The sequence below is a fragment of the Athene noctua genome, chromosome 7 (assembly GCF_965140245.1).
Source record: "Athene noctua chromosome 7, bAthNoc1.hap1.1, whole genome shotgun sequence".
Taxonomy (NCBI): domain Eukaryota; kingdom Metazoa; phylum Chordata; class Aves; order Strigiformes; family Strigidae; genus Athene; species Athene noctua.
In genome coordinates, this window is record NC_134043.1 from 20,826,957 (window position 1) to 20,852,290 (window position 25,334).

At 35.2% G+C, this 25,334-nt stretch overlaps 1 protein-coding gene across 2 annotated transcripts; it reads right to left on the reverse strand.

Moving 5' to 3' along the window:
• Positions 1–602: 602 nt before the first annotated feature.
• SLC38A11 (solute carrier family 38 member 11) lies at positions 603–23,908 on the reverse strand. Of its 2 annotated transcripts, XM_074910877.1 has the most exons (11): positions 23,785–23,908; positions 23,294–23,368; positions 20,926–21,060; positions 19,186–19,251; positions 17,428–17,534; positions 16,812–16,891; positions 8,765–8,835; positions 7,681–7,842; positions 5,870–5,982; positions 5,075–5,206; positions 603–1,136 (listed from the first exon to the last, which is right to left on the reverse strand). In XM_074910877.1, the coding sequence occupies exons 2-11, from the start codon at positions 23,352–23,354 to the stop codon at positions 891–893; spliced, it is 1,173 nt and encodes a 390-aa protein (XP_074766978.1). In that variant the 5' UTR covers positions 23,355–23,368; positions 23,785–23,908; the 3' UTR covers positions 603–890. The 2 variants fall into 2 exon arrangements, with proteins under 2 accessions (XP_074766978.1, XP_074766979.1); XM_074910878.1 differs by lacking the exon at positions 19,186–19,251 and having other exon boundaries at positions 23,785–23,883.
• Positions 23,909–25,334: the final 1,426 nt, after the last annotated feature.

Consider the following 25,334-nt stretch of genomic DNA (forward strand, 5'->3'; position numbering starts at 1 on the left):
CAATAGCCATATATTGAAAAGAATCAGAGGACTAGAATGATAACCAAGTTCAGAGTGTTTTCTTACAGAATTTGCTCATGCTTGGCATATAGCAATGTTTCAATCCAGTTTCAGAAAAAATAAATACGGTTATAAATGTAAGAATCAAGCTGTGTTTGTTATGCATGTCATTTTCTTCTCTGTCAGTCTTGAAATTTACACAAAGACAGTTTACTTGAATCTTTTTTAATTCACCACTGTGGATTTATTTGTGCAATATCTTTTAATTAAAAGACCACAAATTCTAAGTTACACTTGAATTGTATCAGTTACAGTTCAGTCAGAATACAAAATTGTCCTTGACTCAAGACCCAATACAAGGGATTTCAGCATTAAAGGACGGTTAATCAAAGTCAGAATTAATAGGGGTCTTTCAATTTAACAGCATAAATTTAATACACAGAGAGTCACTGACACACCTTTTTTTCAGTATACTGAAAGCCCATACTATAGTGTGCTAATAAATACACGTCAGAAGATTATAAAATTTATAAAAACTAAATGACAGCAATGAAACATGGGAGATGTTTACATTCACAAACATTTCATTTATAGCTTTTAAACAGCATTGCAGACTAAGTTAAAAAAATGCAGACTGTTTTATAGGTTTGCAAGTTACCTAAGTAAGGTCTACTGAAAGGCACCTCTGAGAATTTGTTTCAACAGCTAAAGCTTAAGTCTTATCTGGAAAAGGATGGCAGCATAAAACCAAGTATGTAAATACAGTTATATAGTTTAAAATTCATAGTGCATATCAAAACCTAAAAGCTAATTGTTCCACTCTCCTTTAAACTGGCATGTATGGCTTGCTGTGAGATGTACCTGATCTAGCCTGCCGACTGGGGTGCTACCTATGGTGGAAGTGTACTGTTGTGAAAAGAAACATTACTAGGGAAGCAGTAGAACATTTCTTTTCCATGGCTACATTCCTGGGGATGCAAGATAGTCAAAACAAACCCTACTGTCATCACTAGCACACCGACAGCAAGAATCAGGCAGGATATGAGGTTATCTGAATGGTTCCATCGTTCTTTGGACAGCCTTAGATAACACGCTGTTGGGATGATAAAAACAAGTGGGGTAGCACTCAGAACTCCCTGTGTGTGGGAAACAACAACAGAAAAAACCCTCATAAGTATGTGTATCTAGATGTGAAGAAAAAAAACCCCAAATTTTTAAATGGTTGTGATTAGATTAATGCTACAGTAAAGCCAGAGAATAGAGGCCTTTTCCAGTGTTGCTATATAGAAAACTTTCTTTTCAAAGTCACAAGTAACCTGCAAAAATATCTGTAAAACTTTTTGAAATAATTCAGATTTATTCAAATGCTTTCACTTTGCTGATACAGAATAGTATTGTATGTTGCAAGTACTATTAAATCTGATTACCAGAAGTTTTTCAGCTTCATAAGTACAGTAAAAGTCCAAAAATAATAGTTCTGCAATATTCTAACTTAAAATATTTAAGATCATTCTATATAGGAGTCTAGATACAATACTGCCTTAAAAAAAAAAAAAAAAAAAAAAGTGGAAACATCATGTAGCAGTTCAAAGAATTCTGATCATTTCCTACATTTGTAACCCAGTTTAGGTTGCCTTCCCTATGGAAGCAAAGGTCCCCTTGAGAGAGTAGAACCTGCTCTTTTATTAAAAATACAGGTCCTCTTTAAATGCTCTCTTAGATAGGGACAGATAAAAAGCACTTGCTTAAATGCTTTTTATAGTAAAGCCACTGCATATGAGTTACATGCCAAAGTGAGCATTTTTATGCAGAAATTTTGAATGTTTACTTTGTCACATACTTAACAACACAATGTTTCAACTTAATTACCGTGAGGTAGTAATCCAGCCTACTGATTATCTTGCATAGTTGTTTGTACAAACTTTTGTTTATTTTTATGGTAGAACCTGTTAAGAGTGATCAGTACAGACAACAAAATAGGTACATGCACAAACTACCTTCTTCATAAGAACCAAGACACTCAAGCATGTGAAGCAACACAAATGAGCAGCCAGTGAAAGAACAGCACAGCAAAATCTGTGGACCCTTGATTCCCATATGACTGAACGGTTTCCCTGGGGAATTACCACTGGGCAAACACAATGGCTTGTGTTTTGTTTTAAAAACAGAAAGCACAGAAAAAGTAAGCAGAGAAATAGCAGCAAATGCCATCTGTGGTGAAAAGCCAAAGGACTGCTCTTCTGCTGGACAGAAAGCCTGCTGAGAGAGAGGACAGATCATCCTTCCTTCACATGTAAAGACTCTGCCTATTCATTTTTCTCTACTGGTGGATATCATGTAAGAAAAATCTTACAGCTGTGCTGTCAAATTCTCTCCTAAAAAGGAAAAAACAATCCACAAGAGATGAACTACCCACTCAGATGTCTGGCTATCAACTTCTATTTGTAACTGAATCAAGCCGTCAGCTTGGCTATGAAGTAATTGCGGAGGCCTCTTGGGTAAAAATAATGCATTGATGGAATGTTTGCTTTTGAGTGATTATTTTAAAACAATTTCATTTCAAACGGGAATCACACATATTTATTCATGTTAGAAAGACTCACTGGCAGTTCTCTAGTGTAAAATTATTCTTAACATGCCATATAATAGATGTAAAACATATACATACATAGACATATATGGGCGCACACAGTGAATTAGGTTCATTATAGCAGTATTCTGATATCTGGCCAGAACAGGTATGTGTGCATGTGTGTACACATTTAAATACTTCTACTGGTGTGTGTATATAAACACAGAGGTGAATCTTCTGCACTGGCAACATAAAAACAGAAGGAAAAACGATGGAAAAGAAATTGCAAACAGATGACACAAATGAGAAATTTTAATGGAAACATGCATCCCAACCAAACCAATAGGAATATTTTTATTTTGAGCTAGTTATAATTTGGAAAGGATTAACTGAGAAGAAACCACGTAAGTAATTATTTTAAACAGAGGGTAGCTTATCTGAATATTCAGACCTGTTCTATAATATTAGTGCAAGCATGACCTGCTAAATCACTGCTACAAAATCACTCACTACTTCTTGGTTAGCAGATAAACTGCACGGCGGATCAGAACAGTGTACGTATATCATAATGTACATACAAGTACATGTAGCATGTAGCATAAAGAACAAATCCTTCCGTTTTGTTCCATCGGTAAGCATGCAATATATGGCTTGATGTTGTTAATGAATTCATGGAGAGGGATGTAAGGAGGCTATTCTAAAATATTTCTATAAAGAAGAAAAGGCTGCCCTTAGAAAGTTTTCTCAACTTTATAACTCTTATATCCTGGAGTATGGTATTTCCACATCTTTACTTATTAAAAATAGCTAACCTGAAATTAAAGGTAAATTGTTAAGACAAATAATGTTTATCATAAACAAACATGGGCCCATGTGAACCTCATGAAGTTCAGCAAGGCCAAGTACAAGGTCCTACACATGGGTCAGGGCAATCTCAAACAGAAATACAGACAGGGTAGAGAATGGATTGAGAGCAGCCTTGCGGAGGACTTGGGGGCATTAATGGATGGAAAACTGACTGCGAGCCAGCAACGTGCACTCACAGCCCAGAAAGCCAACTGTGTCCTGGGCTGCATCAAGAGAAGTGTGGCCAGCAGGTCAAGGGAGGGGATTCTCCCCCTTTACTCTGCTCTTGTGAGACCCCCACCGGGAGCACTGTGTCCAGCTCTGGGGCCCCCAACATAAGAGGGACACGGACCTGCTCAAGTGGGTCTAGAGTAGACCACAAAGATGATCAGGGGCTGGAGCACTTCCCCTGTGAGGACAAGCTGAGAGAATTGGGGGTGTTCAGCCTAGAGAAGGCTCCAGGAAGACCTTATAGCGACCTTCCAGTACTTAAAGGGGGCTACAGGAAAGATGGGGAGGGACTCTTCATCAGGGGGTGTAGGGATAGCACAAGGGGTAATGATTTTAAACTGAAAGACGGGAGATTTAGATGAGATATAAGGAAGAAATTCTTTACTGTGAGGGTGGTGAGACACTGGCAGAGGTTGCCCAGAGAAGCTGTGGCTGCCCCCTCCCTGGCAGTGTTCAAGGCCAGGTTGGACGGGGCTTTGAGCAACCTGGGCTAGTGGAAGGTGTCCCTGCCCAGGGCAGGGGGTTGGAACGAGGTGATCTTTAAGGTCCCTTCCAACCAACCTATTCTATGATTCTATGATAAACATAGATGGGATTTTTTTTGTTAACATTTCCTTGGATTAAATGTACATTCTGTGACAAAGCAGACTGACTTCATCTGGTAAGACTGCTTTGCTAACTAGTAGCCTAGGACTCAAGTAGATTACATGGCAGTTCCAGCCAATCAGAGAATTTATATAAATGTGTTAAAACTGGTTCGAGGTAGTAAATGCCTTGTATGGCCCGCCTTCATCTCTGCAACAAGGTGATAGCAGACACAGGAATGTTTATGGCAAACAGAGCAGTTTCCTCCTAAAAAGTCATATGCTCAAGTTATGAAATTACTCAGTTTTTCTCCCTGTTAAATCCAAAGCAGGAAAAAATTCCAGTTCTATCTCTGTGGTCTCACTACTACCGGTTCTTTATTTCTCTCTCCCCCCCCCCCCCCCCCCCCCCCCCGCCTCTTTCGTTTTTGCCCCTTTGGCTCAAGACAGTAATTAGGACCTGCCCCAGTATTGAATAATTTGCCTGTTTCATCAGAAGGAGGGATTTGAGACAGAAATGCTAGATTCACTACAGTCAGTATGAGTAATTTAGTGATTTCCACTGCAGTTTAAATACATTTTGTAAGTCATAGCCACTTGCCATATCTCAAAAACTGTTCTTAAAGACCTCTCTAGCCATATGAACTTTACTTCCTCAACCTTCTTCCTCCTTTAATTATCTGATTTTGAAGTGGTGAATAATTCTTTTTTTTTCCTACTAACATTTCTACTGACTACTATGTCAAATTATGTAAGACTTTCAGTAGAGCTATGGATTTTTCAGAGTTCTGTTTTATAAAAAAGTGATTTATTAAATAAGAGAGTATACAGGTTCACTTACATTCAGCTCTAAAACTATTCCAAGGCAATCATACACTAATGATACACCAGTCGCCACAGCAATGATAAGTACTGTCACAACAATATGGAAAACTGTTGAGAGGTTCCCGTGGAAAAACACATTGGCAATCACCTGAAACAGAATCATAATTTTAGACCTTGATTTTGCTCTTTATGTTAACAAACAGCTTATTCCAAATTTTCTAACCTTAGGAAACTAAAAGAATGTGTAAGAATACACTGACTGAACTTTACCCATCTTGCTTCAAGAAAACCTCTTCATCCACTACCAAAATTAACTCGTAACAAGCATTGCAGAACACTTGCAAGACTGACTTAAGTTATACCCGCAGGATTTAGGGTATACTTATTCTCTTCTCATTTAATCACTACAGAATTAAAGCCATCTACAATTGTTTATTGAACAGATAGAGTCCCTAGATGGAGGTATTTTCACAAAGCAAAACTAGTAAGCATAAATATGCTATTTTCAGCTATTCTCAAAATAATAACCGTGACATTTATGCCAAACTTGGAATTCTAAGAAGTCCTGGTATTTTTAAAATAATTGTTATTATAATATTGGATAATATTATAATAAATGTAATACAATGTTATATTGCCGGAATCTAAACAGTACAACTAGTACTTCATAGTCACTCCATGTAGCAAGATAGGATATGTTGATATTTATCACAGAACAACTACTGACTTCATCTACAGTGTACATTAATAATGAGAGAATATTATTAATATATACCAAGATTGTTAAAGGGAGAATGTAATAAATTCTTACCTCTCTGGTCACAAAACATTCAAGGGGGAAGGTCAGAATTACAGTAACTCCGTAACAAAACCTTCCAAATGTAGCAAGGTTGTCATCTCTACAGTAGTTTTCAAATATATCTCCTGAGGCATAGCAAAACATCAATTAGTTTGAACTTCGTGTCATTTGCCTATTTGCAAAATGAAGAATAAATTACTGGAGTAGTTGAGATCCCCTCTCCTGACACATATTAGGAAACTGTAGCCACAGTCACAAATCACATCCAGGAGAAACTTCCACCTCATTCTGCTAGTAGAAGTGTTTTTATTTCAAGTAGCCTTTATCTTTCAAAAATATTTTAACATATACACATTAGAGTTTGTCATCTGTTATCTTCCCCTTCGCACAGATTTTGTATGAGATGCTGGTGTTTGTGACATTCAGAAAGAAAGCTGCTATGTAAAAGATACATTTCATTTAAAAATGTAATTCCTAGAACAATTGCACAAGGAAGACTAGTGAGTTACCTCTGGAGAACTGCATTTCCCCGATAGTACCTAATCATAGCTTCTAAACTACAGTGAAGGATTTAAAATATTCTGACCCTGAAAGCCCCTTATAAACATATGGATTGTTACCTAGCAAATCTCCTTACATCTAACAACAAAAGCGTTGTGAGAGAATTCAAATCATCATCTTGCTTAGCGTTTACCACAAAGAATCTGGAATAATGATTTCTGAGGCACAAGAGGCACTGGAAGACAGTAATCAGATGATCTATCAGGTCTATAAGACTATACTGTCTTATGGTTTACTACTCTTAGGATCACAATAGCACTGAAGAAGCAGTAAGGCGTACATTAGAGAAAACAGCCACAAGATTTTGACAACAGAGACAGAAGGTAGAATGGAACCTGTTTACAATAAAATTATATACTGAGGGATAGCTGCAGTCAGAGATTTCTATACTTGAAATATCTCAGCCAGTTTGCAGTCTAGCTACATTTGCATCTAGGACAGTAAGTTACTCTGCATAAACAGCACTGGAGGCAAGAAAGAAGGACAAATCAAGCACTAACCCCCATCCTACAATTCCTCTGTTCTCAACTACATGATGCTGCTCATCAGGAGAGGGAAAAGTTTGGAAGCCTTCTACAATTTGGAACAGCACTATTAAATAAGTACTTGCTTCTGAAATGCACATTTTTCCTGAAGAAGCTAAAGCACTGAACAAATTTATGCCTTGTTCTTCTGAAAGCACCTTCTCCACTTCAACAAAATGATGTTAAATACTATGATGTAACATTGATTATATATATTTATACATATATGTATATTCATATACCCACAGAGTTGACTGTAGGATTAGTTAAAGCAGAACAGATGTTGTAAAGATAGGAAATATCTCCAAGTCAGAGCTAGGATGTTTTATTAGCACAGACAGGAAAAGGTACAGGAGAATATACAGAAAAATGAGACAAGCACCCTGTAGAAAAATCAAGGCAAGTTTTTTTTTTACTTCTCTCTGCTAGTGGACCACATGGCTACATTATCGATGTTTAGTCCTCAGAAGTATTTTGATTATGGAAGTACTCATAGGGGACTTTCACCAGTGAGACTTACACTTGGGAATCTGACACCTATTAGCACATAGCCTAACATCTTTGTATTATGTTTTGCTTATTGAGTAACTACAAGGAATATCCTAACTATTTCTGTCCAAACATAGTATGATTTTGGCATTTTTACAATCACGAAAATATTAACAGCAGAAGTCAGACAGAAAGGTGGAAATGTAAGCATTACAGCAAGCACCAAAATTGCAGGATCAAAGAGTTTACCTTCTGTGTATCCTGTAAAAGTCATATATCCACATGCAGCGAACACTACACTGATAACAGCAGCGAGTGAGACAGATACGTGTGTGACTTGAGACCAGTTCTTTAATGTGGGTTCTTCCAGAGACCCATATATTAAAAAGCTGTTATGGTTGCAGATGAATGCTGAAACACACATGACAGTTAAAGCAAATGTATGAATTCATGCATATAACATAAATTTATGGAGTGTATATGCCAAGGTAGGAGAGACACAGCAGAGTTTGAATCCACTAATTATTAAATAGAAACATTACTCCTGCAATGAGTGACAAAGATAAATGGCTTGAACTTTTGCTTACTTGTTTGATTTGACAAAGGTTTATATTCATCCCAAGATGATTCTGATTACACTACTCTAAAATGCCATGCTGTTTCCCACCCTTCACACCTCCTTTTCACTTCTATTTCCTCTTTCTGCTCTTATTTTGCTTAAGAACTAAACAGCAGTTCTAAGATTATTTTTTTATTAATCCATAAAGCCATTTGCTACCTTCAGACTTCCTATGACAACCACTTAAGGCAGCAGCAAGCATTGGGAGGCCTTAGATTATCAAGGATTAACAAGAAATAATATATCAGATCCTGCAGGCAGGAACAGATTTTAGAATAAGGATAATGGAGGTGAGTTGAGACTCACCTGAATGGTTCATTGTGAGAAATGGGAAGCAACAGGCCTTCTCTAGTGAATGTATGCATTGCAGTCTAAGATTTTTCCGTTAGAGGTTATCCAAGAAAGTGCAGAACAATCTCTGCCTCCTCAGTTTATCAGTTAGACTAACCCTATTGGTGCAGGTGTTTTAAGATGACCTAGACAGTTGAGCTGAATTCACGTGCCACACCACTGTCTCTGCTACGGTGGCCATAGCCTCTAGGGCCAGATGGGCAATGGATGACTCGAAGTCAATTTTATTCTTTTCTAAATCAGCTTAACATGAATATTAAAAAATTACAATTAAAAACCCCACAACTTCTAGGTCCAAAATATTAAAGAAAATAATTTCCTACAGTTGATCTGAATATTGAGAATACAACAAAAATTACTTACCAAATGACATCACCCCAACAGCTTGTACTGCGTTTGATTTCGCAAATATCCACGCATTTTCTGATTTGGGTCTAAAACAGACATTTGTTTTAAAAGATTATCCTCTTTTCCACTACCAGCTACTAAAAATAACTTCAAATTTTATGCTGTAATACAGAACTGCTAGTCAGATCTCCAGAACTCTCTGAAGTAGGCCACAGTGTTCATCAACAATAAGTTGAAATGACAGAGACACTCTTCCCACCTCCCTTGTTTTGGTTAAAGTATTTTTGGCTGTAAAAACTGGTTACAGAAATGTCAGCCTGCTTCAGTGACTAGTTTTGTAAATAAACTTTTCAAGTCATCATATACCAAGAAACGTCAACAAGGAAGGTAAAAGTTGTTACTGGTTCTGACTAAGGTTATCTCAACCCAAAATCTCTTCTGCCTATTTAGAGGCAATTTCTTCCTTTGAATTTGAACATGTAATCCATGCAGTCTAAAGATACTTTTGTAGGCTAGAAATAAAATGAGCCAGTTTGCTTTTCTTTATACCTGTTTCAACTATTCCTCATAGTAAAGGGATTCTGCTAGTTCCCAAAGGAGTAATAAAGGTGTGAGAGTATACGGAGACTTTTATAATCAAGCAAGAATGTAGTATTGCCCGTATCTGCTCCTCTATGACATGTCCACAATTTTGGGCCTGTGGTGCTTGCAATTCCTATAGGAGGACCACAGAAAACCATCAGAAAACTTTGTTAAAATTCATCTGATGCATGAACTTCCTCTGAATAAAGACCCAAAATGAAGGAAAGGGGAAGGACATGAAACATCCTTTTCAAGAACTACAATTTGCTAAATACAAAATTAAATTCACAACCCAGCTGAACGTTATATTTGTAATATTAAAGCATAGCCAAAGGAACAGTACAGAGAAGCTTGTTATTAAAAAGTTAACTTTTGTGCTGCTAACTTTGATTGCTCTGTTTTTATTTAGAAGGGAAAGCTGTGCCACCTGAGGTCTTAGCTGTTATTTTCCTACTGCCCTAGAAAGCAGTAACAATGGCAGCTTTGTCTCTCCATCTAGTGATAACTAGCTGATTTTGACAGCCATAGTGGCATATGCTTTGCTAGGTTTCATTACTTTAAGATATTCAAACTCCACCTCTACCTCCTAAAATATTAAAAAAAAAAAAGACAAAAAAATAATGTTGCTGTTACCCCTTTCAGAACTCATACCACTATTTCTTGAGAGCTCAAATAGTCAATCCTTCCTTTTCTATATTAAAAAGCCCCCAGCTTTACAGCATCTAATGCACATTCAGTTCAGACATGGAGCACCTTTTCAGTTGTGCTTGCTAAGCTTAACTTTGAAGTGAACAGAACCTGAGCATCAAAATCAAGTTCAGTTGTTTTGTCCTTAGATGCAGTATATTGTCTTGACCACTGCAACATCCTGCTTCTAGTCTTAAGCAGATAAATATGGCCCTCCTAAAATATTCTGATGCAGCACGTAGGTGAAATAGAATATCTGGCATTTCTCTTGTGAAACAGACCCACTATAGCTGCTGTAGTTCCTTATATAGAGTAGCCTCCCTTAATTGATGCTACTGCTTTCGAATCACTAGGGATGTCTGTGGCCAACTCATATTCATAATTTTGAATATATTATTGTTCAGGAAAGCATTCATATCTGATTGAGGGGAAAAAAAAATCAATAATCCAACATAAAATAGAATATAGAAAGCCAGCATTACAATTGTTCCATTCTGTAACCCGTAGAGGTCAGCTTTGATACCAAACATACAGAATGAAAACTTGTTTCATATTATCCTTTGACAACAGTACTTGTAAGTCTCCATACCCCTTTTTCTAGTAATAATTAACACTTAGATTATCTAATACCCTATAAACAAAAAAAAATTAAAATGCACAAAAATAAAAAATGTTTTTATCTAGAACACATTTAACTTCTGTGAAAATTGTACATCCTGTGCAACAGTATAGCTATATTATAAACTTCTATCAACAAGGATTTAAAAAATGGAATGTAGAAAGCATGTGAATTTCAGTTAAAATATTTTTAATAAAGTGGCCAAATAATAAATGTAAAAGAAGTCAAAATATCACAGGAGCTAGTTTTCTCCCTGCATAGTGTAAGCTTGTGCACTAGCTATATTCAACACACCAAAACAGCTTTGCTTTATGGATGAATGATAAATCAGATTAGTAGTATTATGGGGGGGGGGGGGGGGGGGGGGGGGGAGAAAAACCCAAAAGAACAAAATCCTGCTTATTTAGCAACATAAGATAAATTCTTTCCATCTAGTTGCAGAAAGCGTGAAGCATTTCAGATCTACGATTTGAACAATAGCAGCAGATTGCAGTGTCATACAATGCACATTGGTACATATGACTATTTCTTACAGTAAATCATATACTGCTGCATGTATTCTGAAAAATGTTTTCATACTTTGGGACTAGAGGGATCTCACACAGATGTGAGATATAAACTAAGAAGTGAAAGCAACACAGTAAAAAATTTTATAAGAGTCAACAGCTCTAGAGTTCTGACCGTATCAACAACAAATCACCCCCAAGTCTAGCCTGCAGGACATAGAGACTTATGTAAAGCTCCTGGAAAAAGCTGCATGTGACATGAAAGTGTCAATATAAAGTAAGACTTCAGACGCGGAAAGAGAAAATTGTGTCAGGAAAGAGTAGCTGTTAGTTATGGAAGAGCCATACAGTGAATAATTGCTTAAAATGACTCAAGACAAAGGGCATCTAACAGAAATATCATGTACCAATTATCAATGTAAACACATATTCATATAAATACATGTGTCTGTGTAGCCAGACGCATACGTCAGCTGAAAGAGTCTATCACAGGAACACCAGGTAACACTATACTTGCTCTGCTTTTTTATCTTTCTGCTACTGCTCAACATGGAATTTTTTTTTTCTTTTTTTGAGAAGGACCTTTCTTCTGACCAGTTTGACCTACATTCTTGCTAGGAATTATTGGGGGAAGATTTTAACTGCTGCTCATACAAGAATAGCAATAGCTGCAAATATCCATGAATGACAAAACCAGCTAGCTTACTGCTCCTCTCAGTGTATAATAACACAGCCTGTACCTGCATGAACACAAAGTTTTTTTCATGCTGGAGAAGAAGGAGTAGTTAGATGAAACACAATGAAAGTTAACAGAAGAAATACATTCATGATACTAAATGCATTTGTTGAGAACTGTACTGTATACTGTGTAGTAGAAGTTGTATCACAAAGTAAAAGCTGAAAGGTAATACAACTGTGATTTTTGGAAAAGATTGAACAAAAAGATATCCAAGGGAGATCCCAGAGAGAAAACAATCTCAGCTGAAAGTAAGGCAACAGCAAGACAGACTGACAATTAAAACTGTCTGTAGGAAGGCAGTGAAGCCTAGCAATGAAGAAAGCCTAGAGGTTAAGAAACTACAACTCAATCTTAACTATACTTAAGGGAAAGTATAGCATAATAAACATGTTAGTGAGTTGAAATAAGTTTAAATATTTATGTTTACCTACATAAGAACAGGGGAAAATGAAAAGAAAAAATGAACCAGGCAAAGATTAAGACATCTTAAGGGGTAAAAGGCATTTCACATCCAGATCATGAGTAAGAGTTGGACAAATTTGGCAGTCTAAACCAGCATATTTCCTACTTCTTGTAAAACATTTACAGTATAACATTCCCCATCTTAAGATCCATGTTATACAAAAATCTTTTCTGTCATTTATGTAGAAATGCTGCCAAATAAAATACAGCAACAGAGTGCACCACAAGCAAAGTATCTTTAGGGAGGACAGGAGAAACATACATCCCTGATCTCAACCCAGCTTGCAGGTATGAAACACTGACTGAAAAAAAATTAGTTTCTAGAGAAGAAGCAAAGTCATATGTTTGACGGGGAGCTACATGTTGGAACAAGCAAAAGACTTCTATTGTTTTGCATTGAAGATCAGTAATAAACCACCAAGTTTAGGTGCAAATCAGCAGTTATCAAAATAATCCAGGAACACGTAGCAGGTTAATGCAGGTTTAATTCAATGATTTAGACATTTAGTAAACTAACTGTAAAATTTAAATGGAATTCTATTCTAAGGTAAAAAGCTTTTTAGTTTTTGTTTGAACTTTAAAAGTTTAAAGATACTTAAGAAGCTTTAGATGCTGAATATTACTTGAACCAATATAATGAAAAGAAAATGAGTAATGCTCACATCAGCCTTGAATTTTACTTTAATCAGAATCATCTTGGTTGTTAAAGAAAAAAAGATGAGGCAAAGCTCTATGTCATCCCCACTTAGTTACAGCTGCTTTAATTCCTCTTTCTTCCCTAATGATCTACTTCGCAGTTCTGTAAATATAGTAGTTTAGGTTTCATTTTTTAAATTTCATCAAAGTTTATCTTTACTTACTATTGGATTATTTATATGAAGGAAAGAATAAACTTTCTACTTTCAAGTTATTTTCCTGAACACTTGGTGTTTCATCCCTGTGATCAGCTGCCAGTTGAGTAATTCTCACATCCTATTTATGTGTAGCAGATGCTCTGGAAGATTTTCCTAGAGATTTCTGTATTATGCAGACACTGACATCATGACATTCTTTCCAAAAGAACACCAAATTAAAATGGTCCATCTTTATAAGCTACATAAAATATTGCTTTTTACAGCAATGAATGTTAGTTTCAGCTTTGAAGCATTGTTTTATGCAGTATTAATATACTGCTCATTTACAGTTTGAGATAATTCTAACCCACTGTTTTTGATCACAGTAGAAAAATTCCCATCTATAAACAGGTGGAAATAAAGAATGGATCATCAGAATGTATTTTCATCCAACATCTTAAAGTATTGAGACTAAAGTCTGGGTCCAGAACACTGGATTTTATCTGCAGGTTCATTAAGTTCTTCAGGCAACAATAAGCATATGGATGATATTAATCAAAGGCAAAACTGAAAAAAAAAAAAGGTACCTCAGTTTCATATGTGTTGTAAGAGAAAAAAATTAAATAATTCCTCATCTTAAATACTTTTTAAAATTTTTTTCCCCTGAGAAGTAACAAGAAAATAACATTCCTATAATGTTCCTGGACAACCCGCTCCACTCCCAAAGCAACTAAAAAAAAATTAATAAAGTAAAAATGCAACATTCTAAAGACTTAAAATTGCTGTTTTCCAGCCTACAGTTTCAAGTACATCAAATCATTAAAAACAGTAACAATTTTGTTGTTTTGCTTATGGTCAAGCACACTGCAGAAGGTTTCTAGGAAAGATAATATTCTCAGTTGTCCAAATAATAGATATAGTTTTCAACTAGAACATGAATTGCATTTAGGCAAAAAAACAGTTTTATCATCCCTGGATAATCTTGTTGTACTTCCCAAGAGGAAGTAATCTTCACTTTGAAAAATCTACAGGTAAGTGAATACTACTCAGAGAGTAATTATCAAAGTGGGAAGATATCTGAACAGGATTCCAGTGGAACCTGACCTGAGTTCAGCACTTTTGAATGTATGCAGCAGTAACTTAAATGATGGAACAAAAAGTAAGAAGCATCCTTAATAGAAAGCATGAAATGTGCAGTTAACACAAGCATGTTAGAGAACAGGGTGAAAAAAGAAAAATCATAAATATGTTGGTAAATGGAGAAATCATCTAATAAAGCAGTATTCAATCCTGTAATGACAAATTCTACAGTTATGCTGGGAAAAAAAGGCTTCATGAGAATAAGGCGGGGGGGAACAAGCAAAATAAACCCCAAACTTCATGAGAACAGAGTAAAAGAAAGGGAAAATTGCCAGCTTACATTTCTGAAAAGAAGGGCTTGGTGCTTCTATGAGATTGCAAACTCTGGGCACGTCCACAGTGTCGTGTTGTTTTTCAGAAGCAAGCAAACTAGTTTATATAAACAAGAGTGTGGGAACCCCCAAAAGATAGAGCTGAAAGCCCTCAAGACACTTTGCATGTAAAATACATCAATCTTTCTTCTCTGCTTCACAATGGGAATACCACAGGCAGTTGGGGCACCATGATCTCACTTCAATTTGCAGAGAACTTAAGGCAGCCATTGAGAATGATCAGTAGCCCAGGAAATGACAAAAAGTAAAGGAACTGGTGTTTGTTTATAGAAAGAATCACTGAAGGGGAAAAAGCTACAGCTCTTTACAGGTGTTTTTTAAGCATTTGAAAAAGACTGGACATATGTCCATATCCACTGTGGTTAGGCCAAGAAGCAACCAACATGAAATGTAGTAAGAGAGACATATGATACATACTTAGGAAGAATTCATAAGAAAAGGCTAGTTAAGAACTGGAATGGGAGATCACTGAACTGCCAAGAACAAACAAGATGATGACCTGTCATCAATGACAGCCATACAGTCAGTTGTGTCATGTAACAATGGTAGGGATTAAATAGTCTTTCTTGGCCCCATCAAGCCTTTACCTAGGATTGTTCCAATTCTTTTCAGATATGACAGATCTGAGGACTGTTTCATAATCATGATTTAAAATCTCTTTGAAAACTCCAACTTTTATTGTATTTTAATAAGCATTCATAGTAAATGCATTATTTACTTGTTTCACTTGTTATAATACTATGATGGGACCTATATTAAAATATATTAGTGCTCTTTATTCTCATACCATTATACCATTAACAAAATATTAGAAAAGGGTTTCAATAAAGTATGTATCTATTTCTAACTGTAAAATAAAAATACTAAAAATAGTAAAGACATTGATACAATGTTTGTGAGAAAATTCTGATTAAAGTTTATCAACTTGCTAGATGCATTTTTGAAAACAGGAAGTGTAAAGGCAAAATGGAAGTTTCTGAAGAATTAAAAAGGAAAACTTCAAGAATCACTCAAAACCCAACATTACTTATTTTAAGAAAAAGAAACCCATGCATTTTGTATTTTTCAGTGTATCAAAACTGTTGAGAAGATATGTTACCATAGTAACAAGGTCATCAGTAACCAGTACATACAGCTTCTTCCTTTTTTGACAGAGGATTTTGAGATTAGCCTTCCAAATACCTCTTTGACACACAGTATGAGAAACATGCTGCTTCAGAAAGATGGCGGGGTGGGGGTGGGGGGGGGGTGGCGTGTGGAAGTCCCATACTGTTCTGAGTGCATCGTTTTATGGATGATTAACAACATCGTGTACTCCTATTCTAGATTAAACATGAATACCCTGCAATTAGCCCACATATCGTAACGTAGAAGACAAATGAACAATTACGTATAACACTGCTGAAACAATCATGGTGGAAAAATCCACTTCTTATAGAAACTTTAGATATACTATATAAAACTATTCCAATAAACAAACACATTCAGAAACAGCTTGTTGTCTTTATTAATATATCTTCATAACACTTTCTTGCAGTATAATTATAAAAATATTGCCACAACATATTCCTGTGTACTGAATTGTCTAGAATACTTCAATGTTAAATACTTTCAGAGTATGAGCGCTGGAAAAGTGTTGCATGCTTATATTGTGGTTTTCTCAAGTGACAGAATAAAGTTTTTATTGTTGTGTTCTCTTTTTTCCTTTCATTATTTGTATTTAACTTTTATTATAAAATCATTATATTAACAGAAAAAGAAATATTCCTAAGATACTATCTATTTTAAGATTGCAAATATAGGCCATCTGACAATAATGGACAAAATTAAAGCCTTCTCAAATGACAAACAACCTTACATGCCCATTCAGGAATCACCTGCTCTTATCCATATCACCAGCAATTTCCAATTAATCTGTTGGGTTTTTGAGACTTTTTGTAAATGTGCTTATGTACAATAGAAGAAAAAAAAAAAAAAAAAAAAAAAGGATAAAGTATGTTTTAGCAGTTCATTCTGTATTACTGTTAATACAGGTTTATTTTTTTCAATTTTGTCTCTCTCCAAACAGTCAGGTTCAAAAACTATGCAGATATATGTAATAGTGAAATAACAGATTACATATGATCAAAAATTCACTTTGTGACAAGCATAAGAATACTTACACTTGTGGACTGAATGTTACTGTTCTCACCATCACAATAATCAAGATGACAATGGTTAAAATCAGAGAAATAAGAGATACCTGTGAAGGTAAAAACACCACTTCAGTAAGCTGCTGAAAGGTTGTCCTCTTAGCAGCATGAAGTACTTTTTTTTTTTTTAAGAATAATTAACAGCCAAGTAAACTTCGAAGTATCACATCAAATATTCATCATTAGAAAGCTTTTCCCGCATCATCAACTTTTGTTATTCTTTTTGAGTAACTAGCCAATTGCAATAACTGCAACAATTTGTCTAATTTTAAGTGCTATTCCCATTTAAACATTTCTAATCAATGGTGCTCAGCATTTCAAGATCAAGCCTGCATCTTCTAGGGCTTTACAAGATTTACAAGATTTTATCTCTGTTAGCAGTAGATGGAAAAATTCTAGCAATTCACATGGAGACCAAAGTTCTGCTTACACTATTCCAAGTTTTCCAATATTTCTTGGAACAGAAGACAGTCTGAACTTCTAAAATATTTAACATGCTCTAGCCAGGTGTATTTGAGTTCAAATACATGAAGTGTCTAACACTTATTTTCTTAATGACATACAGAAAAGTAAACCACTGTTATACCTTTCCCAGTTTTGCTATGTCTCGATATAAAGATATAGGCAAGGTAAAGATGATGGTGGTAAGGAGAATTATGAAGTGACGGTCAGTAAGCACGTTATCCAGTCCAACTAAAGCAAAAAAGAAAATAATTTATTTCTCTAAGAGACTGACATGAGGAAGAGATTAGATACATTTGAAAAGCTAGGAGTACCAAACTCTGATGTTGACTAGACTACTATCTCCTTTACTCATGACAAGTAACACTGAAATAAAGACTAAGCACTAACCTAACCTTTTGAAAGCCATACACAGCGTGTGCACAATCACAAGAATTCTGCAAATTCAAAGCAAATGCATAACGCATGGGATATATTATACCAAACTTGGGAAGTCTGGTATTTCTACACATAGATTAATAGTAATTTCTTTCATTATGCCTGGGTCAATGTTGGCAGACTGCAAGTAAAACATTCTACTACTTCTTTCTGCCATTTACTCTTGAGGATTTTTTGACACTGTGTTTTGACATCAATTACTGTGCTGTTGAAGATAAACAAATTCTTAAAGAATGATCCTAAAATAAGTTAATTTTGAGGCTTGAGTACCTCCTTTCTTGTTGTCAGCTTGCTTCCACTCGCAGAATACAGATTACCAAGTGTAGGGAACTATAATGTTATAATATTCCTTGCAATACGTGGAATTTATTTGTACAACTGGTGTTTTTTTCAAGCCAATGACAACAGAAAATAAAACATACCTCAGTTTCAATCACACTACCATGAATCATGGCCTTGAATGAAAGCTTGCTGAGTACTTATGGCTGAGAAGTGACTGGCAATTGACATGGAAGGTCTGTGTTCAGTTCCCTCTATTTATTGGGAGATTATAATGCTTTTCCACCTCTTTCCAGGCAGATATTCTATCACTTAGGTGGAAAAATGTGACATGTTGAGGGCTCCTCCTATTAGTAGAGTCGTATTGTACAGAGATTATTAGATATTCACTGTCACTATCAACCTAGTCAGGTATTTACAGAACAAGAGTGTGACAGTTAAAACTGAATCACACCTTGCAGGCTTCACCCACTGAAAATTGTAGTCCTCCTGTAGAAATCAAACAGTATATACAAATACTAATTTCCACTTCATTGTAGACATGTTCTTATTAATTTCCCAGTGAAGAATGTTGTAACTTAGCTGGCTTTGTGCTAAAGTAGATGGCGAATCTCCACTGATTCTGCTGTAAAAACTTACAGCAGAGGAAGGGTAATAAATGCATGAGTAAAAACGCTCAAAATGCCACATCTGGTTTTGAAGAGAACAGCTAAGAGAACTGAAAGTTACATTGCAATTCATGACCAACTATTACAGATATGTTTAAGTAATCATTAAATCCATTATACTGTTTGTAAGTCACTCAGAATTATTCACTAGATACAGTACCAGTATTCAAATGATTATAATAGGAAATATCTAAAAAAGATGACAAAATATGATGACACTGTAAATAGACCACTGTGGAATACTCTTCCTATTTGCCTAGTATTTCATTGAAGCAAGGGATCTCTTCACTGACACTGAGTCCAGTGATAACCAAGGACTTATTTGAGAAAGACATTAAAAAAATCCAAAAAACCACAAAACCCCACTCATACAAATATGCTTCAGTTCTTAACTGGAATTATATTTGAGAGTAATTTAGAAGCAACGTAACACGTAATCCCTAAATACTTATACTATACTCCTATCTAACACATTTTCCCTGTTAAATGCATCTTACCTCCAGGAATTCTCTGAAAAACTTTAGTTAAAGTGTCTCCTGTTATTATGTTGTAACTGATCATAGCTGGAAGAAAATAAATTTTTTGGTTAGTAGAAATCAAATATGAAATATTTGATAAACATTTAATACATGTATTTTGTAGACTTCAGGATTATGTGCCACCATCCCTCTTGAATTCTGGCTAGCACCAACAAATTTTAAGTTTTACAATGAAAAAAAAAAATTCTTTAATGCTCCCCTTTATTTTTATCTTTTTTTTTTTTTTTAAACAGGTACAATCTAAGCAAGAATCCAGTCTGAGAAGCAAGGCTGTTGTGCTGACTTCCCACATAAACTTACTTCTTAGTAAGTTTAAAAAGGCTTTTTAAAATTATGTTTCCCACAGCAATTCTTTGTCAGTTAATTTTCAAATTATTTCTCTTTAGTAAAGTTCCTGTGTTAGCCTAATAATCAGTCCTGCAATCAAGTGCACAGGACTTCCTACCTCATATAAAAAGTTAGCAAAATCTTTACACTGGAAGAAAGGAGGAGAAAATAGATGAAGATATCAGATATGGACTTCCATTCCTTCCTCTCATTAACAAGAACTGTGGCCTTAACATTCATATTTCATTGTTATCTTATTCTACACTATATGTGTGTATATGTGTGCATGCATGTGTACACATACACACAGAATATATTTATATACTCATGTGGTCTTCACCATTTAGACAGCATACCTATAGGTCCCAACCTTAACTAATGCATAAATATTTGCTGTTGTGAAACTGTAAGTCATTACACTACTTACAGAAATCAACTGAAGCATATACATAGGCATAACTGGTTCCATGGTAAGGACTGAGATCTTTACAATTCTTTGTCATATTCTCTCTGAAGTAGTAATTATACTCTTTTTTAAGTCAGCATGTTTAACATTATTACCTGCAGTAACAGTAACTTGACTCCCTTAAAATTCTCAGCTACCTGTAATCAATTCAGACTGATTATTCCTGCAGTAGGGATTTTGATCTAGGACTCTGCTGAGTCCAGACTCATGGTATCTCGTCACCACCTCTTGCAGCCCCATGTGTGAAAGTATCAAGCTTATTTAAGATTTTATTTAATTAAGTTAGTACTGTAGGGGGCAAATTCAGAAAATCACTTTATTTTAAAATTCTGGTCTAACTAATTCCTGCCCAGATTCTTCTACTCATTTGTTCTTTCACTATTTCTTCTTCAAATAGGTCTTGACTGCCCAATTTTCTAGTAGCTCATTAGGTATAAGGCTGAATTAATGCTTTTGAAGAGCAATGACAGAACATAATATTCAAGCAAGATCTGATCAGTGGTTTCTAATACTACATCTTTGGAAAAATATTAATTCAATATACTCCTGAAGTCATACTTTGCTTTTGTTTCAGGGACATCAACCGTGTGCTTTGTTACTCATTACAGAAGAGAATCTATTCTTTGGTATTTTTCATAGCTACTTTTGTCATTAGTTTTTAAGTGTGTGATCATTAATTTCTCTGCTATTAAATTTCAGTTCATTTCTATTATTCTAGTCCTCCAATTCAATGAATTCTTCCTCAGTCATTCTTCAGAACACACCAGGTATTTTTTTATAGGAAAGAGGCATACACAGTATATTACTTTACAGAGGGCTTAGTATTTAACCAGTGAAAGAATGAGATAATGTGAAAAAGCGTGTTATTTATAAAGCTTAAACTTTTCTATTTTTTGTGATCTTACCAATAAATGGATATAAAAATTGAAGAGTTGAAAGAATTAGATAACCTACAAGACCATATGTTTTTCTGACCAGCTCTTGATAGGTGTTGGTACTGGAGAGGTTTCCTCCTTTGATAAGTAATATAATGGAATAATCTGTTAAAATATAAAATTACTGTTAAAGACAGTATGAATCAACTTGTGGTTGGTTACCCCTCATCTAACTTACTCCTTAAAAAAACCCCAAAGTTTGTGAAAAGGAAAACAGTGTCACTGGGAAGAGCAAGGATGAGAAACCTCAAAGGATCTCAATTCCTCAAACCCAAGAGTTATAGGCTCATATTGGAAGGGAATTCCAGCTTTCCTGATCAGGGACAGCAGAAACAGACTCCAGTATGTTCAAAGGGAACGAAAACTGTCACACAAACACCAAAAAAGGAAAATTCAATTAATAATGCAGATGGCTCCTGAATGGATGGAGCACTTGATTATATCCTGAAAGGGGGTAACACGTGAGGATTGCCTGTGTCATGGTGCTAGAATTCTCAATCATTTTACTTAGCTATTTATCTAGGTTTGTGAAAGATAAAGCCTGGTTAGTATTTTATGTCTTCTCCATTGTTTACGATAAAAATATTATAAACATTTTTATTGAATACTTTTAAAATAAAACATGCACAAAGTGATTTATCTGTAAACCCATGAAGCAATGGGGCCTTGAGACAGCAGGCGGAATTAATCCTAGACTGAACCTCAATTTTTTAAAAAACATTTTGAGATATTGCTGTTTTATCAATCTATGCTTTAGTATTCGTTTGAGCACCATGGGATTTTCAAGTCCATATTAGTTACAGCACAGAATTTATTACCTTGGTGCAGATGTCCTGACAGACAGTAGCTAGACCTTGTCTATTCCTCATCTGGCTTTCACTTAGCTTGTAATCTACACTGCGATAGGAACAGCTCCTTTCTGTGAAGAGTATTGGTGTTTATTATCTTCTGGGAATTACTGAAATGATGACATTTTCACAGTCTTTACAAAGAAAATTTCTACCATTTGTTAATGTGAAAGCCAGTGCAGAGATTACCATGAGCATATGCAATTTTTACGCAGTATATACTCACACTATATTTGGGAGGTGACAAAAATAGAAATACAGAGTTGTTCATTATCAATTATGTTGCATACTGAGCTGAACTTGTACAAGAAATATTAAGTCTTTGTAAGGGATCTTAGACTCACAAAACTTGAAAAAGATTTATTGTTAAATGACCTAGAATTGTATTTGTCAATGTAGGACTAAACCCAGTATAATTCAAAAACATACCCCAAAATGAAATACAGTGAAAACTGCTAAATAACAGCTATTCACCAATTACTCAGTAAAAGCTATGGAAAATAAATGCTAATGTTACATATTTAGCCTGTACTTTAAAAGCTACTAGTCAAAAAGTTGGAACTATAATTTGCTCATGCAAGATACGTTGAGACACACCTTTAACATAATAAAATGCTGAGTTTAATTCACAGGTCTGGCTAAAAAGTCTTCAAAATACGTAGAAATGCAAAGGACAAATCAGATTTCCTGCAGAAAAGTAACAATTTCTGAGCTATGTTTATGATATGATTTCATTAATGTTTTTTGCCATCAGCCATCCAGAAAATTTTCCATTCATAAGAAACACATTTCTTACATTATATTGCTCTCCAGACAAACCTCAATCATTTACGCAGACCCTTAAATGATATTTTATGCAATGAAAAGCATCAACTGTTGCTCAGCATACAGCCACAGCAGAATTTGTGCCACTCATGTTGATATGATTTGTCATTTTAGGACTTGAATCCACAGACTCTTTACAAAAATTCTCCTTTGTTACCAATGGATTTACTTACATTTAAGTTTATCTACCATGTGATTTCAAAACTTGTCCCTTTTTGAAGGTAAATCCATTATTTTTTAAATGAATGATAATTGAATAAAATATTCAAAATCATAGTATTGCCAAAGGTTCTCTTTCTGTAGTGTATTTTTTAAAAAGTGATATTCAACTCACTCAAGGATCAGTCTCTTAATTAGGGTAAAAACTGTGGACTAAAATGGGTGATTATGAGGCACAAATAAGAGCTATTCTTCCAAATGTCACCTTGACCTAGCCTAAGATACTAGGCTTCACAAAAATAAAGTGCACAGAAAAAGCAGCTTTGTATGTTGTACAGTATAATTCTCTACTTTTACTAATCTGCTCAAGGGATTAGTAAGGTAAGGAAAAAATTTGTTATTTTTATTGCCATACATATACTTGCTTAAAATACCATTAAGCTCAAGATCAGCTAAACGTTGCAAGACTAATTTTCACTTTACAACAGAAACTGCTTTTAGAGTACCTGTGATATAGGCAACCCCAAATAAAAGCAGTACTCCTAGTGGAAAACCAGCTTCCTTCATTGAATATGGCAATCCTGTAAAATAAGAAGAAATTATAGAAGAAGCTTTTCAAATACTTATTTGTGATCAAAATAAAGAAATATTCCAATTCAAAAAATTGCTGTCAATCTCTCAAATTGGACCATCATGCTTAATAACCGCAGAAAGATCATTTTCAGTGACAAAGTGCTGCCTATGTGTGAAGTTCACCCAGCACCTGCGCAGCCAGTTCTCTCTGATCATTATGGGAAAGAGGCTGTAGGGTATTTCTGACTGTGAGATGTGATCTCAGCTGACACCTCTGCATTTTTACATACAAAGCAAAAAAATATAGAGACAAATCTTTAGGAACAGCAGCAGAAAGTAAGATGACAGTGTTATTCGCTGAACTGGATAGTCATGCATGTATAAAGAAGGCTGAACACAGGATACTGAAGAAAACTATACTTACCTATAATACCCGATCCTATGATAGAGTTGATAATGTTAAATCCAGCTGAAGCAAGATCACTGTTTCCTCCTTTATTCCTGGGCTTACTAACAAGGGCTGTTTGGTCATCTGTTTCTACCTATTTCAGGAAGACAATGATAATAACATTATACATGAGAAAAATACCTAAGAACAAGCATTTTACACATAGTCTATTCAAGATTAAAAAAAAAAAAAAGAGTCATAGACTCAGATTTGTAGAGGTATTTTGGTAAGTAAATCCCATTTTTTTCAGTGAGAAATCAAAGGGTTGTTAGGCATCTAATTCCTGTATAAGTCTGACCCATAATCCTCTGTAATTAATTCTTCTCTGAAAAGAAAAAAAAAGTAGGACAGAAATGTATATAAACTCAGAGATAGACTGTTAAACAAAGAGCTTTTTAGTCATGTTCCAAAGGCAGAAATGTGAATCAAGTATTTCTGAAAATATTTTGGCTAATACAACTGGTCAGTAAAAACAGGCCCCTGAATCAGGGGAATGAAATCAATTTCAAGTTACTAGTAAAGTATGCCAACATCTGAAAATGCTCTAATTCAAGGTTTTATCCAGCATTTTAAGTATTTCTGTGTCATCCAGTGGTTAACTCATTATAAATAGTTAATGACACTATAAAATCGGCTAGCCCCAGAAAGTTTCTGTGGGAAGGTCTGGTACAAACCAAAGTTCAAAGCACAATTTGTAGCCAGTAGCTTCAAAAATTCAAGTTGTTATCTTTAAAAAGCATCTCTTCATAAGCATGCAGTGGTCCTCTCCTCAGATGACCACTCTGATATCAGAGAACATTTTAGAATCATTCATTGGAAGGCCAGTATTTTAAATGAAGTTGTGTAATTCAAAAGAGGAACATGAATTTAATGAAGAAAATGCTCACCTGTGTTCTACAAAACCAAAATATTGTATATTTACCATGAAAATAAAACCACTATTTCATGGGTGCAGCAGCCTATCTAACATATATAGCAAATAGTACAGACTCAGATGCTTGTCACAAGTACTTCTGGAAAAAAAATTAAATGACCAATAAATCTAAGTCATCTGTAGATAGCGGTATAAGCATAAGAGTTCCTCAAGGAGGGCTATATATGTAAGTGGAACCTTTAATCCTTAAGCAGTACTAACATAAGAAGAGTAATACTGGCTCAGATCAAAGGCCAGTATAATCTTGCATCCCATTCCTGAGAGTGGCCACAGAAGGCGCCTAGGGAAGAGTACAAGAACATGAAAAACAGTTAGCAAATAACTTTCCTATCCCAGCTTTCATCAGCTGGCATATCCTGGACTTCCTGAAGCAGATATGTTCTTAGTGCATCACACCCCATAACAGATTGCTCCTTGAATTTGCCCTTTTTTGAAACCATGTATATTTTCTAGCATCTGGAATGTCATATAGCAATGAGTAGCACATCTTAACTATGCATCATATGAAGAGACATGTACTTTTCTTTGTTCTGAATCTATCATTAAGTATGTCCACTTAGTATCCCAAAAATTTCTGTACCATCACAGACAA

What these genes read in the sequence shown, in the direction of transcription:
- SLC38A11 (XM_074910877.1), bottom strand. Translation starts at nt 23,354, where the DNA reads ATGAAGGAAGCTGGTTTTCCACTAGGAGTACTGCTTTTATTTGGGGTT. An exon ending in TGGGGTTGCCTATATCACAG is followed by an intron (nt 21,061 to 23,293) that starts GTACTCTAAAAG and finishes ATATTTTAACAG; the next exon opens with ATTATTCCATTATATTACTT. An exon ending in AATGTTTTGTGACCAGAGAG is followed by an intron (nt 5,207 to 5,869) that starts GTAAGAATTTAT and finishes ATTCTGTTTCAG; the next exon opens with GTGATTGCCAATGTGTTTTT.